The following is a 17,080-nucleotide window of genomic DNA, read 5'->3' as shown; positions in this document are numbered from 1 at the left end:
TGTAAATTTTAAAACTTGACTCATAGTTACATTTCCTAACCCTCCCTCTCAATTCTTTTTGATTCAGCTGCATAAGTTACCATATAGCCCCTCCATGACAAATTCTTTTCAACCTAGGTACATAATTTACCATTCGGCCCTCTACATTCCAAAATCTTTTCATAATAAGTCCATAATTTACCAAATACACCCTGACTTCTAAAATCCTTTTCAAATTAAATCCATAATTTACTAATCAGCCCTCAACCTTCAAAATTCTTTACAAATTAATCCGGAAATTACATTTTATCCCCCAAACTCTCGATTATGACTTTTAACTCCCGAAGACCAATACCCCACTAAGATATTATGGATTTAGAGCTACAATAAAATATATTATACATCTTGGGGTTGAGGGTTAATTAATTATTTAATTATTTATTTAATTTAAACGGAACGTTACAGCTGAACCTGAGGAAGAAATTCCAGTTGAACTAGTTGAAGAGTCATTGCCTCTTAGGCGTTCTAGTAGAGTTAGCGTTCCACCTATGTTGTATGGTTTCCATATAACTACAGAAGGTGATACATTTATCAGTGAAAGCACATTGGTAAATTTGATGAACCTGCTAATTACAAGGAAGCAATGGCAGGCCCTGAGTCTGCCAAGTGGAAAGAGGAAATGGATAGGGAGATCAAGTCCATGTATGACAACCAAGTTTGAAATTTGGTTGAAAACGTACCAAATCGTAAGACAACTGGGTGCAAATGGATCTTCAAGAAGAAGACCGACATGGATGGAAAGGTACACACTTTCAAGGCTCGACTGGTTGCGAAGAGCTTTACTCAAACTACAGGGGTCGACTATGATGAGACCTTCTCACCGGTGGCTAAGATTAAATCTATTAGGGTTATCCAAGTCATAGCTGCGTTTCATGATTATGAAATTTGGCAGATGGATGTCAAAATTGCTTTCCTTAATGGAAAGTTGGTTGAGGATGTTTACATGAGTCAGCCAGAGGGTTTTGTGGGTGCTAAGTACCCCAATAGAGTGTGTAAGCTTGAGAAATCAATCTATGGATTGAAACAAGCTTCTCGCAGATGGAATCTTTGCTTTGACAAGAATGTTAAAGAGTTTGGCTTTTCTAGAAGTGAAGTGAGTCTTGTGTATATGTCAAAGCTAATGGGAGTATAGTAACCTTCCTGTTATTGTATGTTGATGACATACTTATTATAAGAAACGACATTTCAAACTTGCAAGAAGTTAAATCTTGGCTTGGAAAGTGTTTTGCTATGAAGGATCTAGGAAAGGCTGCATATATCCTAGGGATAAGGATTTTGAGAAACAGGAATAAAATACTAATCGGGCTTAGTCAAAGTACGTATTTTGATAAAGTGTTCAAATGTTTTAGCATGGAGAATTCCAAGAAATGAGAGTTGCCTATCCATAGTAATACCAAACTAAGTAAGACTAAGAGTCTGAGTACCAATGCTGAGATAGCAGAATTGAGTCGAGATCCATATCCTTCCGCCATTGGGTTGATCATGTATGTTATGACATGTACTCACCCTGACGTGACTTTTGCTTTGAGCATGGTTAGTCAATATCAGGGAAACCCAGGTAAGGCTCATTTGATAGCAGTCAAGGAGATTCTTAAGTATCTGTGAAGAACCAGGAGATGGGTCCTCGTTCTTGGTGGCATCGATGACTTAAGAATTACTGGGTATAGTGACGTCGGCTTTCAGACAGATAGAGACAACTTTCATTCTCAATCTGGCTGGGTGTTTACCCTTAATGGAGGAGCAGTAACTTGGAAAAGTTCAAAACAGGAGACCGTGGCTGATTCAACATGTGAATCAAAGTACATAGGTGCAAGCGAAACATCAAAGGAAGCTATATGGTTGAAGAACTTCATCGGAGATCTTGGAGTTGTGTCAGCCATAAAAGAGCCAATGGATATTTTATGTGATAATGAAGGAGTGGTTGCCTTAACAAAGGAACCTATAGATCATGGCAGATCTATACATATCGGCAGAAAATACCACTTTATCAGACATCGAGTAGAAGATGGACACCTCGTCATGAAGAGCGTATCATTTGAAGAGAATCTTGTCGATCCCCACACAAAGGGTCTAAGTAGGATTAAGTACATTCAGCATGCATGGAGCATTGGTCTGAAGTATGATATTAGTTTTAGTAGTTCGATAAATATTAAAAAACTTGTAACGAATAAATGTAATTTACATTTGATGAATAAATAATGGAGATTTATTTATGAGTATTGTTTACTACCTTCTGTCCGTTATTTATTATTTATTATTATGTTTCATTTTGCATGTTTTAATTCCCGAATAATTGGATTATTCTGATATCCACAGTCGACCATACTTTCGAAAGTAAGTAGTGAATTAAGATTGTTATGAATTGAACTATAGATTGTCTAAAGGGTTTTAGACATAGCAATGGTTTGCATCAATAATTCCTGAGTACTTTTGAAATGGAGAATTTAAGTATTGGATTAACCCATGCTCAGAGAATTACTTAATGGAATTTATCACGAGTAATTATGAGACGATAATATCGTATAATCTTTAAAAGAAGATATATGAGTTGTTGTTTACGAGTTGGTTGTGCATTGATGATATGTAAACACATCAGTAACTTGATGTTATAAAACATATTGGTGTGCATGATTTGATGAGTAAATAGTGAAAGCATATAAGTCAAAGTTTATTTGTTCCTTTTTCCCTAATGAGAAAAGCGATATCTTGGGCCCCTTGATGATTTGATGTTGACTTATAGTGTCGGGCCATGCCATGACTGAATTCGTGTTCGATTAGTAGTTCTTTGTCATTTCAAATCGGAAATCGGGAAACAAAGGATTGGACAATGAGATTGACTTAGTTCCATGTCGCTTTTCCACATGATATCTTGAAAAACGGAGGATTATATGATCACTTTTATTAGGACACATAAATGACTGGTCAGAGTTCAACAGCGACTTTGAGAGTTACAATTTGCTAATGAATTTTGAAATTATATCGAAAACTGTAGTTATTAGAATTATCTAAGTGGGAGACTGTAGGATTAGGTGTCTAAGCCCATAACTATAACTGGTATATACTTGAATTGATAGTAGCACAATTCTTTTGGGTTGCCTTCATATTAGCAACTAGACAAGATGATCTATTGAGAAAGATGAAGAATTTATTAATTTGATTAATAAATTGAAATGAATGATATATTAATGTATTATGTAGATAATATATTAATTAGAAATCATATTATTTAATTAATAGTTAATCAGAAATTCATTGGAATTAGTTTTGGGATTAATTGAATTAACTAAAAGTACATGGGTGGTTTGGTAATTTATGATAGTTGAGGAAAGAATCTCTAGAACCCTCCTCAAGAGGCTTGGACTAAAATCTTCTAGATAAGCCCTAAAATTTTCGTCCAAGGGCTTTGGATGGAAGGGATTAGGCTTGCTTGGTCCTTAAGCAAATGAATTAGGGTCTCCTAATCTTAACCCTAGCTTTGGCTCTAAGTCACCTCACTATAAAAGGAACCATACCCTTGATGAAAACCGGAGATTAGAAACCCTAGAAGAGTTGTAGCCGATTTTTGTATCTTACTCTTCCCTCTCACATATTATATTCTTGCTAAGTGTATTTGTGATTCATTAGAGGTATTACACTTGTGATACTTGCTCTCAAGCTTTAAGATCTACAAAGTTTTAGATTTTTGTTACTACACAACAATCATATGTATTTTTCTTAACCCTTATTCATGATTTTCGATTATTGTCTATAGATCTAGGGTTTGCATGTTCTAGTTTATATAGTATGTTCAATTAGAGAAGACATAGATCAAATTAGGGTTGCATGTTCTAGTTTATATAGTATGTTCAATTAGAGAAGACACGGATCAAATTAGGGTTTCATGCACACATATGATTGTATGTTCATGAAAAACCCATCACTATTGTGTGTATGGATTGATCCATTTTCGTCATTCTTCGATCCATGTTATTTAACATTGCCAAAACTAAAGAACCATTTCCATCCTTGTATCATCTTGCTACGTCTTGTTGAGGTTTGTGATATTTTCTTTAATGCATTGAAAATTCTTCGATTTGGTTTTAATTGTCGCGGGATTCTTCTTTGTTAATGGTCCTTGAGAATCAAGGAGTTGCCTTGTCGTCACGTTTAACCCATCATAAAATATAGATATTGCTTGTTGCTCATTAAGATCATTTTGGGGACAATTTCTTAGTAACCCTTTATATCTCTCCCATGCTTCATACAATGATTCCCCCGCTTGTTGCTCAAAATTAGCTATGGCCTTCTTACGTTTAGAAACCTTTGATGGTGGGCAAAATTGTTGAATGAACTTTTCACGCATTTGTGCCCATGTTGTGATTGCACCGGGTGGGAGTGCCTTCAACCAATCTTTAGTCACTCCTTTGAAAGTGATCGAAGCATTCTTAACAACACCGTTTCTCATGGTACATTCGGAATATTAAAATAACTAGCAATGTTACTGACTTCATCGAGGTGTTTGTATGCATCTTCATGATCTTTTCCGTAGAATGGGATATATTTTAGCGTGGAAATGATGTGTCCCTTGAGCTCGAAGTTGGCGGTGGCGGGAATTTCGGGTTGCATAAGGCCCGGACTGGTGTCCTCACGAATTCGCTTCTTGTATGCCTCTATAGTCATGTACGCAATGTTGGCCATCTCGTCTTCGCTTGCGGTTCGCTTAATTCTTCTCAAATGGTGGTGTTAATGGTCATATACTACTGAAACAAAAACGAAAACGTGTAAAACGAATAAAAATAACTAAACTAAAAACTAATTGCAATATGACCACGACGTGGTAAAGATGACCACGACATGGTTATAGATCGGATAGAAAAATGAACACAAAAAAAATAACTTTTTGCGGTTTTTATCCCACAAAGAGGATCGAATAACTATAAGCAATTAAAATAAAAACTAAAATAAGTCGTTCCCCAGCAACAGCGCCAAAAACTTGATGAGCAAAAATATACCTATCAACTTTTAAATTTATAAACCTACCTAACTTAACTAACTAATGCTCCTATAGGTACCTAGTCGGATCATAGTATAGTTAGATAAGTCGGGTGTCGATCACATGGAGCATAATTCTAATTAATATATAACTACTAATAATTAACTTAATAAAATAAGTAAATTAGGGGGGTTTTTTTTACTGATTTTGCAAGTTCAGGTAACTTAAATCAAACACATAACGACTAAGCAAACAAATAAAACTGTTTTTACTTCAATTATTAAAGAGTACTCCTATTAGTTCTGAATTCTCTTTCCCTTATGGTTTATTTCTACTAGACAATTTATATTGACTTCCAATTAATTAATACTAGTTACTATGGTTTAGAATTTTAGTGTTTCTCAATTTATGAACTACTATGCAATGATCAAGCACAAGTTGAACACAAAACTGATTTAAAGATAAATTGGACTATGAATGATTAAATTAGGAACTACTGATCTATGATCAAGATAGAAACTCAAGCACATAATTTGGATAATTAATGCTCTCTAATACAACCAAAGTTATTAACTTTATACTCCTAACTCTATGATTTGTTCAATCACAAGATCTAACTATTTAATGGTCATAAACAGCTAGAAATCAAATTAATGTGGCTAGGATGATCATCTACTACACATAACTTGCAAGAAATGTAATAAAGACTAAAAATTTAACATGCTAGGGTTATAATTCATCAAACACAAGAAAAACCAAATAAATTGTCATAATAATTAATCATAAATTAATTGGATTAAATTTCGAAATTAATGGAATTAATTAAAAGTGCATGGTCTAAAGTACAATTGTTCAATAGTTGAACAAAAGGCTCTAGAACCTTCCACCAAGAGGGTGAACGGTTTCTAGAGGATAATTTAGGGTTTCTATATTATCTCATATGGATAAATATAGATCTAGATAATTACCAATTTGAAATATTATTATTATATTCAGATCAGGGTTATCCAGTGCTTCCTTGTACCACTATATAAATGACCCTAACCCTAGCATTTTTGGCCACTCATTCTCTAAAGGAGATAGCCGAAATTCTAAGCCATCCTCCTCTTCTCTCCATAATCTTCTTCTTGCTAGCTTAGGTGTAAACCACTAGAGGCACGACATTTGTGGTGTTTGCTTCTAAAGCTTCTACAAGTCAAGGATAATTGTTATTTGCTAGAATAACAATAAGGTATGTAATCCTAGACCCTTTTATGTCTTTTTCGAAAATTACCTAAGATTTCTAGGGTTCTTATTTTGATGTTCATAGTTATAGGTTCAATAATGAAAACATAGATCTTGTTCTAGGTTGCAAGCACACTTAAGAGATTTAAGTTTTTTTGTTATGCCTAAAACTCATCAGTATTTGGGGGAACTCATTAAACTTTGTACATACGGGTTATGTTTAAATGTTTTTCAGGTACTTCTGGTTCCAAGGAGAAGAGACCAGGTTGATCGCATTGCATCCATCGATGATTTTCTACATGATTACTCTGATTTGTCATTGTTGTTTTGAGGATATACATTTTATGCTATGATGGTCTTTTGGAAACAATGAAATGAATGGTAGACTTTTATTACAAAAAAATGAATTTTTAACCTTTAATTTTTGGGATGTTACACAAAAACTTGAAAAATATTAGACTACATCTCGGACGACATCTTTCGTGATTGCCACCCAACTGAGTTGTGCATCCTCATCTAAAGCACTATCTCTTCATACAAAGGAGCACCCTGCGTTGAATAAAAATACGTTGAGTATAGTTACGAATTCATTCGATGAGTCTTTGGATTGTGTATACGGATTACAGGGTACAGTATCTACTCTAGACTGTCTGTAACACCCAGAATCAGAAAGGCTAAGAAAGGAAAGGAAAACCCAGAGTCAAAGGGGGTCAACTCGTCAAGTCCAAGGAATGACTCGGCGAGTCGAAGCGGGTCCGTGTCGCAGATTAAGTGACCGACTCGACGAGTCGGCGAGTCTGGTCTGGGTTGGGAAAGCCCTAATTTCGGGACTTGGTACCCTATTTAAGTATCTTGTTCTCCTCGCTAGGGTTCATTACAGCCTCTATCGTCCGGAACCCCAAAACCCTAGCCACCCAACTTCATTCTTGAGCTTTTGGTGAAGATTAAGGTCCATTGGAGGGGATTTTGAAGGCTTGGAAGAAAGGAGAAAGGAAGGAAGTGTAGATCCAGCCTTCATATCGTTTTCGCAATTGTTAGATGGTAAAAAGTCTGGACCTTGAGCTTTCAATTGATAGATCCCCTTTCTAGTTTGCTTTTGGTCATATTTTGATCATTTCTGAGGTTAATCCGAGTATTAAACCCTTGAGGATGGATCGGACAACAGATCCAGACACTCTTGAGCTTTAGGAGCTCAAAGTTGTTGGCTTTATCCAGCTAAGATTCCATTTCATGACCTAGGTTTTCTTAGATGCTTGGATTAAGTGTTTTAGCCCCATAACACCTTGCATGCACGTAAAGTTAGCAACTTTAAGTGTAATGCTAGCATAAGGAGTCCAGATCTATGAGTTTGAGGTGTTGGAATGGACTGGAATAGGCAGAATAGAGTTGTCATAAGATGGAATCGGCGAGTCAGTTCATGGACTCAACGAGTCGGGTTGCAAACCCAAACCCTTCTGTTTATGAGTCGGATCAGTGTGTGGGGTTTGAGAAGGACTCGACCAGTATGTGTCCATAATGGACATGAAGATCATGGTACTCGACGAGTTCGAGGAGGAACTCGGAAAGTCTAAGGCAATCTCCTTAGCTTATGAATATGGACTCAACGAGTTGTAGAACAACTCGACGAGTCGGTTGAAGATGGTCCCGAATGTTTAGTTGAAAAGAACTCATCAAGTGGTCACTAGACTCCACGAGTGGAGTCGAGGTTGTTTTGAGATTTGAGGAGCATGGACTTGGCGAGTCGAGTCAACTGGAAGTTGACTCTGACCATTGACTTTGACCTTGAGAAGGACCTTGACCAGAGTTGTCCTAGTTGACTTCTGGAGGACAGTTAGGCTAATTGTTATTATTTGGAATTTGTAGCTCGGGGAGATAGAGGAGCAGCGGTTCAAAGATTTGTCGGTTAGCAGCCAGAGGGTTATCAACAGCCTCAGCAGTTTGCGGTGAGTTTTCCCTTTGTGTGAATGGGTCTACCGCCACAATGTCGGCCCATGTAGTTATGAGTAGGAAGACCCGGGGGTTGGCCCTAGGCACTGTTTGCTAATATGATGTTCAGGACCAAGGTCCAATGTCGGGCGGTTACCCAAGGAATGGTTTGCATGATAGAGTATACTTGTTGTCTGTGTGATACTTGGATGTGCCTTGTAGGGAGGTGAGTGTGGGCGAGGTCCCGTATCTCACCATTAGCAGAGTATGGATGGGGCTCCATATTTCATTAGTAGCCGAGCAGGGGCGATGCCCGGGTTAGGAAAGGAGTGAGTGTGGGCTGGGCCCGTATCTCACTATCAGCAGGAGTGTGGACGGGGTTCCATGACTCATTAGTAGCAGGACAGGGTGGGGCCCAAGACAGGCGAGGCCTTAGTACAAGAATGCAGTAGAGCAGTTATAGTTTATGTGTTATGCGATATGTTATATGTTTGTATATGTTTAGTGGGCGGGGCCCAGAGACAGGCGGGGCCTAAGAGAAACAGATATGTGCACCGAGCGGAGCTCGAAGCCAGGCGGGGCCTGTTGTAGCGGGCGAGGCCCAGTATTTGCAATATTGGATTATGTGCATGGTATGTGGTAGGTTGGGGAACTCACTAAGTTTCGTGCTTACGGTTTTCAGTTTTGGTTTCAGGTACTTTCGGTAACGGAGGGAAGAGCTCGGGGTGATCGCATGGCACACACCATTGTTTAGTCAGCCTAATATGTTTTACTCTGATATTAAAAATATGTTTTGATTTAACACTCTGATTTTTTGTTATGAATTATGTCATGGATTGATAAGTGTGGTTTAAGTAACGTTCAAAAAATGAAATTTCTAGTCATGATTTTTTGATCGTTATACTGTCAGTCGTATATGTATTGTTTTAAAGTTAATTACGTTTATTAAATTACTGTCAGTCGTATAAGTGTGGTTTAAGGTGATCCCTTATCGCCACTTTTGTTCATAATCGCGATGGAGGGGCTGAACATCGCGATGAAGGTGGCTTGCGATAAAGGCATCTTTAAAGGAAAAAAAATCCCAAACAATGATTCGTATGTTTCCCATCTGTTTTATGCAGATGACGCACTCTTTGTGGGGGAATGGGGTGAGGAAAACATAAAAAATCTCGCAAGAATTCTTCGATGTTTTCATGTAGCATCAGGCCTAAGAGTGAATTTCAAAAAGTCGAGAGTACTTGGAATTGGTGTTGAACATCAAGAAGTAACATCTTTGGCTGAGCCGCTTGGCTGTGAACCCTCCCGACTGCCGTTTTCTTATCTTGGTGTCCCGATGGGGGCAAATATGAAGCTAAAATGCCACTGGACTCCTGTGATTGAAAAATTCCAATCAAGACTAAATGTTTGGAAGTCGAAAACTCTTTCCTTTGGGGGAAGATTAACACTAGCAAAGGCTGTCCTTGGCAGCCTTCCCACCTTTTACTTTTCATTATTTGTTGCCCCTGCAGGTGTCATTAAGAAGCTGGAAAGAACAAGAAGGAGATTTCTATGGGGGGGATCGATCGATAGAAAAAAAATCAATTGGGTATCGTGGGAAAAGGTGACGGCACCTAGAGAAGCAGACGGCCTTGGGTTGGGTTCTCTAAAGGCACTCAATTTATCACTAATTGTAAAATGGCTATGGAGATTGAAAACGGATGGATCAAGTCTATGGAGCAAGGTCATAAAAGGAATACATAATCTGTATAATAAACCTGCAGACCATATTTCCAAAAAAAAACCCTACCTGGAGTATGGAACAATATCGCTGGAGTAAGGGGAGAGCTGGAGAAAATTGGAATTGATCTAAATGACGTAATATCGAAGAAGATTGGATCCGGTGATGATACGATGTTCTGGCTCGATCGGTGGACTGGAGGCAATACCTTAAAAACATCATTCCCTGATATGTATAAACTGGAACGTCATAAACATTGCAAGATTAGTGATCGGTTATATGACGGGCGATGTAATTGGAACTGGAAAGAAATACCAACAACTATGGAGCAAGTTCGTGAGTTTCATATGCTCATTAATGGAGTCAATATGTTTCAGCTAGTGGCTCAAAGTGACAGATGGGTATGTAATTTGTCGAGTGACGGAGTATTCCACGTTAATGCTCTCAGAACACAGATCGACTGGAGAAACATGATGCCAGGGGAAGTATCGTTAAAGTGGACTCATGAAGTCCCTTTGAAGCTCAACTGTTTCATATGGAGGGCAAAGCTTGATCGACTCCCAACAGCACGTGCATTAACTAGAAGGGGAATCCAACTCATGTCCGCCTTATGTCCCTATTGTGAGTTGGAAGAGGAGGATACGGCACATGCACTATTCCGGTGTCCACTGGCATCAAAGGTATGGGAATATGTAGGTCATTGGTGCAACATTCCTCATCTCCAATTTCAGAACGCCGAGAAATGGTGAAATATGTAACACAATGGGGTACTTGTTCAAAGCAAAGAAAAACTCTAACTAGCATATGCTATGGGACTGCATGGAGTATCTGGAAAGCTAGGTGTGATTGGATCTTTAAAAAACAAAGAACATCGCCACCTAGACTAGCAGATTCGGTGAAATCCATTGTATTTACATGGATTAAGCATAGGAGAGACCGATGCAACATTAGTTGGATAGATTGATGTGTTAGTCCTTTTACCATTATGTAATTTTTTTTCTCCTTTCATGTATCTGTACTCTCCCTCCTAGCACCTTGCTGGAGTGTTGTTTGCTTTCTTTTATAAAATTATTTGCCGGTTCCAAAAAATAAAAACTTATTTATCATTTATTTTAATCAATTTCGTATTACTAAATGCTGCCGTAATCCAATAGTTTGTTTCAAACACCAAAAGACACGTGAAGCGCGACTGTTGTTGACTTTTTTAGATTTTTGGACGTCGCTTCCTTTCATATAATTTTGACTTGCATCCTATAAAGTGGCTAAACGCATAAGACGAAAAGGAGAGCATAATTAAAACAAAAAATTGCTCCACACGACGTCGTTAACCGCTGCTAGATCACTATTCTCAACAACCCCTAGTCTCCACCGTAGCGCCACCGCCCTACGGCTTCAGTTCTTCACTTTAATCGCAATGAATTGGTGGCAAACGTCATCCGCTCCTTCTTCCTCCCGGAGTCATTCGTCTAGAAAGAGCTTCGTTAACAATAACAACGAAGCTCCAGCTTCACCACTCGCCGCTCATCGCCGTCGTGTTAGTAACGGAACTCTACAGCTTAATCGCCTCGGCGTCGGCTGGAAGCTACGAAATTTCACCGACGACGACAACGACGTCGGCCAGACCTCCACCGTCAGGGCGCATCCGCTACCTCTCCCTGACTTTGCTGTTCTGCTCAAACGCGATTCCGGCATGGAAGGTTTTTCCGATCAGACATCGAAGTACATTCTGCCATTGCCTGAGGCAATTACGAGATCCGGTGAAAACAGATTAATTTCACACAGTATTCGCGTAGATTGGCAAGGATCTCGAAGGTAATTTCATCTCTACATTTTCAATTTTTCTGATCAAATCGATTATGAGGTTAAATTTTCTGCATCTTTGATCTACTGGGGACTTATGTGCGCCTTCAAAATGATTCTATAATAATGAATTAATAACGATTAAGAAATTCTTTATACACAACGAACATGATTACGATTGAAGTAAGATTAAATTATCCAAAACTTATACATGCAAACAATGAAAGTCAATCTCGTAACTTTTTGGCGTTATTCGACTGGTATATATATGGATACTTTTATCATTATCGATTTAAACATCAATTATTTTTAAATAATTTTCTACTTCAACCCTGTTTTAAATCCAGTCAAGCAATCGGCCCACCAACAACCACGACGGAGACACCGCTAGCGACGGATCTAGGTGTCGTAAATCCAGTTCACCCCTTACCTCTTCCTCCCGGAGTTGTCATTCATCCACCTTCTTCTTCCCCGCGTTGTAAACCTGATTCAATATCAAGGAATTTACAGACACAAAATCAATGGCGAAAGGGGAAGCTTATAGGTCGTGGGACATTTGGAAGTGTTTATGTTGGTTCTAATAGGTATGTATTTAATATATAATACTATATTATGTTCTTATTATACATGTGTGTCAGATCTTAATACCATTTTAATTTTTTTTTTTTATTATTGATAGAGAGACTGGAGCTTTATGTGCAATGAAAGAAGTTGAATTATATCCAGATGACCCGAAATCTGCAGAGTGTATAAAGCAATTAGAACAGGAAATTAATGTACTAAGCAAGCTTAAGCATCCAAACATTGTTCAATATTATGGTAGCGAAATAGTAAGTGGTTTCCTATTCCCACTAAGCAAAATAAATAATAAAAAATTTTAATTTTTTTTATTACTTAATTCATAAGCTTATCGACTTAAACATTTAATCTGGACAGAATGACTTAACTGGTTAAATCATAAAATTTCAGCTTAATTTATTAAGAAACCAACCTTTATTTATCTTTTACTTATCTTTACTGTTTTTTTTTTCAGTATAATCAGTGTCATGTTAAAACTATTTGTTTGAATATAAGGGTAAAATGGTCATTTAGTCTCATTCAGATATATACATGTAGGTCGACGACAAGTTTTATATTTACCTGGAGTATATTCATCCTGGTTCAATTAATAAGTATGCACGCGATCATTGCGGGGGAATGACAGAGTCTATTGTACGCAATTTTACACGTCATATTGTCTCAGGACTCGCGTATTTGCATAGCACCAAGACCATTCATCGGTAACGATTGCAATTTTTTTTTATTTGTGTAGTTGAAATTTTAGCAAACTTTAATATGTAGTAGTTTTGATTATCCTAGGATTGGAATTTATGATTTGGACAACCTACCAACATGTTTGATATGTATTTTTATATTTTTTTTTAATATTAAAAAGTACAAATAGAAATTTAACTAAGTTGTTTATAATTTTGAATAATTTTTTTGGTTACTAATTTATTTAACTAAGTATAGACTTCATTATTTTATTTGAATGGGTCCATTTATTTATGTCGCAAGTTGGGTTAAAGTTGTTTTAATTAAACAAGAACCTATGTTGAAAATTCGAATCATTAAATTTTAGTTTCATCAATGAAAGTCACATAAGTCTGACAATTTTTTCTATGTCGACGACTTTGACTGTTATGTTTGGTTAGAAAAGAAAATTTTATCAAAATTTTTATTAAAGCCACTAAATTTTACTAAAATTTTCTATTTTAACCAATTTAATATGTTATATCGACATGGTCGACATATAAAAAATTGTAAAACTTTGGTGGCTATGATCGACGAAACTAAAATATAATGGTTAAACCTAAAGAAAATCAAAATATAATTTTTTTTTTGTACTTTGAACATTAGTTTTTTTTTTTTTTTTTGGTCATGGATTTGAAAGTAATTACACTTTTTAGGGATATCAAAGGAGCTAATTTACTTGTTGATGTAAATGGGGTCGTCAAGCTTGCTGATTTTGGGATGGCTAAACACGTAAGCTCTTATAAAAAATTCTATTAATTAATGTTAATATAAATAAGTCATAATTTTGATTTTGTTATACAGCTTAATGCACAAGCTAGCCATCTATCTCTAAAAGGAAGTCCTTATTGGATGGCTCCTGAGGTAAATTTCTTTTCTACCACATTAAACTATTTGAAAACAATTATCTTTTTTTTTATTTTATGACGTCATAATTCCCTTTTTTTTATAGCTCTTACAATATGGGACACAAAAAGATAATGATCCAGATCTTGCTCTGGCCATCGATATATGGAGTTTAGGTTGTACAATTATCGAAATGATTAATGGAAAACCTCCTTGGAGCGAATATGAAGGGGTAATAAAAATTAAAAATTAATGTATTCTTTTTGGAAAATTAGATGAAAGCTATTGAAGTTTTACAACTTTTTCTATATTGACCATTTTGACCAGCCATATCACATTAAAATGGCACAATGATAATTTTGTGAAAGTGTAGTTAGTGACTTTAGTTAAAATTTTGACACTAAAACCACTAAATTTTGAAAAAGTAGTTGATATTGAAAAGATTGTTAAACATGGATGATTTTTATCGACGAAACTAAATCCAGTAGTTAAACCAAAAAAAATGACCAAAATATAATCATTTTTGTGTATTTGGACCTTTTTAAGACAAAATTTAACAACTGGTTCTTATGGTTAAAATTTTTTATCTGAACTTTTTTTTTTTTTTTTTTTTTGCATCAATGGTCTCTTTTGACAAAAGTTGTCACACCAATGGTCATTTGGGAGTCATCCGTTTAATATGGTCTTTAAGTTGAGGGCATTTTGGACATTTTGCATAAGGATTATTTCTGAAATTTTATGAAACTTTGCTTATGGACCATTTATAGTAATTATCATAAATCAAATAAAAAAACAAAAAACTAAAACATAAAAAAATAGAGTATTTATATAAATAAAAAATAAAGCTTACTAATTTTATTCATCATGCAAATATCTTTTAATATATACATAACTTTTGTTATCTAAACTTTATCTAAAATATCTATATTACAATACATCATTAAATATGTTTGTTTTTTTTTTATCTAAAAACATTTGAAATATAAAAACATCATTTTATCTACTTTTAATTTTTATGTGATATTATTTTCTAGATTTATCTTTTGTTTTTCTTATACAAATATATTTATTTTTAAAAAAAAATATCATATGTTATTATAAAAATACAATCGTTTTTATGTATTTTGTCCTTTTTCTTTAATGTTTGATTATTTTGCACTTGCTAATGAACTAAACTAAAAATTGCTTTCTAATTCAGCCTGCAGCAATGTTTAAAGTTATTAAGGAGACTCCGCCATTACCTGAAACAATGTCACCTGAAGGCAAAGATTTCTTACGTTGTTGCTTTATTAGGAACCCTGCAGAAAGGCCGAAAGCTACCACCTTACTTCAACATAGGTTCTTGAGCTCAAACTAGGTAAATACCAAATAATCATTTTTAGCTTCATATTAATTATTTTAATATCGTAACATTTGGAATTAATGTTATTATCATCTTTTTTCTATAGGATAAAGCAGAAGATCAAAGAGAGGTTTGGTCATAACTTTAATCGGTTATCAACGCCCACGTGCCTAGCTCGAAAGGAAATTGCTAGAAAGAAAACGGAATCATTTCTTCTTTTCTCATGAAAAATATAACGTAAACTAACATTGGTTGCCTACTCTGAGTATATATAGATGATGTATAGTCACCCCATTTTGTATAGGCAATTAATTGCTTCTCTTGTAATATTGTATTTATATATGAATAATGAGAGAGCTCATTTCATGGGCAAATAAATATATCCTACATAGTATCATAGCAATATAGCATGCTTTTTAAAACCTTAAACCTTAATCTCTCAATCTAGGCCACCTAACCACCGTTGTCGACTCCCTCTTCTTGGGATCTTATAGCTAGCGAAGTTTCTTCTTCCTCTTTTACTCCCTCTACCCAAAAGATCTATAACATAATTGTAATGGACAACAACACGTATATATGTACCCCTAGTCCTAGACGTTGATATCCTCAACTATGATCCTTGGCGAGAACTCTTTGAATTGCACCAAATTTGGGGTTGTGTGGTTGATAATATTGATAGATCCCAAAGACGCTCGATATGAAGAAAACATTTCTTTATGATCATCTTTCGAATACCGTTTTATGCATAGAATCATGTCTGCCACCTTCACCGATCTCTTGATGGCCTTAAACAGGTACCATGGGCTTGGTTTCCGCATATTGTGTCCATTTTGTCACACCTATTGGCTTTCATCATAGTTGGTCTAATTCCTTCATCTTTATTTTAATTAGGGGATAGTTTATGGTAGGGGTGAGCAACCAGAACCGACCCGAATAGATTAACCCAATTATGAGAACCGATAACTAGACCGGTAAAACTACATCGATGTCAGATTTTCCGCTCAAGTACCGAATTGTAATCGGTATATGTTCTTTTGCAATTGGTACAAGATAAAGTGTGTTAAATGAACTAGTCATTGTTTTGAGCCCCAATCATTACAATAATATCAAATCATCCAAGAAAAATTAACCCAAAAATGTTCATACTTTAATATAAAATTAACCAACAAAAAGTAATAATCGTAATAAAACCTTACAAAGTAATTATCGAAACACAAGTTCATAGTTTAATAGTAATTATCGAAACACAAAAGGTCATAGTTTAATACCGATTCAACAGATAAAAGTCATACTCTAATTTTCCATCGGCCTTTTCATCGTTCATTTGTCATGGAGTTTGTTTAAAGCTTTTACAATCTCTATATAAAACGAAATAAAAAAAAGTGTTAGTATTTGATAAAAAGTAATAATCATATCAACATAGAACAAGATTTGAAAAAAAAATACTCAAAGCTATCATCGTTCTTCAAGATGTCGTTGATGTTGTCTATTATTGGATTTGTAGACTTTCTAAACCAATCTTGGTTGTACACCAAAGATTCAACTATCAACGTCGACAAGCTTGTCTGATGCTCATCTGAAAATCTACAAACTAGTGTTAAATGCGTAGTCGGATGCCACGATTGAGATTTGTATCGCCATATGTCTTAACAACAAAAGAATTAAAAATTTTAACAACGGTAATTTATAAACAAACTATGACGAACTAGAAAAAAGCAGTAGTTACCTTTTGCCATCCGAGCAACTATCGGGAGCCTTATCACTTTAACCTTCCCCGAACTAAGGATATTAAAATCTTTTTTTTTTGTAGTCCACTAGTCTCTTTTAAATAGTTTCTTAACTTGTTATCCATCATATCTAAGTTGCTACCTCCTATATTAAGGAAATCACTGAAAAGTCATTATCATCATCACAAACGACT

General features: G+C 35.7%; 1 protein-coding gene and 1 non-coding gene across 2 annotated transcripts; both read left to right on the top strand.

Moving 5' to 3' along the window:
• The first annotated feature begins 4,226 nt into the window (after positions 1-4,226).
• Positions 4,227-4,333, top strand: LOC111891522 (small nucleolar RNA R71). Its single transcript, XR_002850226.1, has one exon. It is a non-coding gene; the product is annotated as a small nucleolar RNA R71 (small nucleolar RNA).
• Positions 4,334-11,162: 6,829 nt separating this feature from the next.
• On the top strand, positions 11,163-15,541 carry LOC111891508 (mitogen-activated protein kinase kinase kinase 5). The gene is made up of 9 exons (XM_042901930.1): positions 11,163-11,690; positions 12,026-12,262; positions 12,358-12,508; positions 12,795-12,958; positions 13,628-13,703; positions 13,776-13,835; positions 13,924-14,049; positions 15,016-15,174; positions 15,266-15,541. Exons 1-8 carry the CDS (start codon positions 11,293-11,295, stop codon positions 15,172-15,174), a joined length of 1,371 nt encoding a protein of 456 aa, XP_042757864.1. The 5' UTR covers positions 11,163-11,292; the 3' UTR covers positions 15,266-15,541.
• The last annotated feature ends 1,539 nt before the right edge of the window (positions 15,542-17,080 follow it).

This window comes from Lactuca sativa, chromosome 4 (genome assembly GCF_002870075.4).
Source record: "Lactuca sativa cultivar Salinas chromosome 4, Lsat_Salinas_v11, whole genome shotgun sequence".
Taxonomy (NCBI): Eukaryota; Viridiplantae; Streptophyta; class Magnoliopsida; order Asterales; family Asteraceae; genus Lactuca; species Lactuca sativa.
The sequence above is the reverse complement of the archived record's forward strand: the minus strand, read 5'-3'. Positions and strand labels throughout refer to the sequence as shown.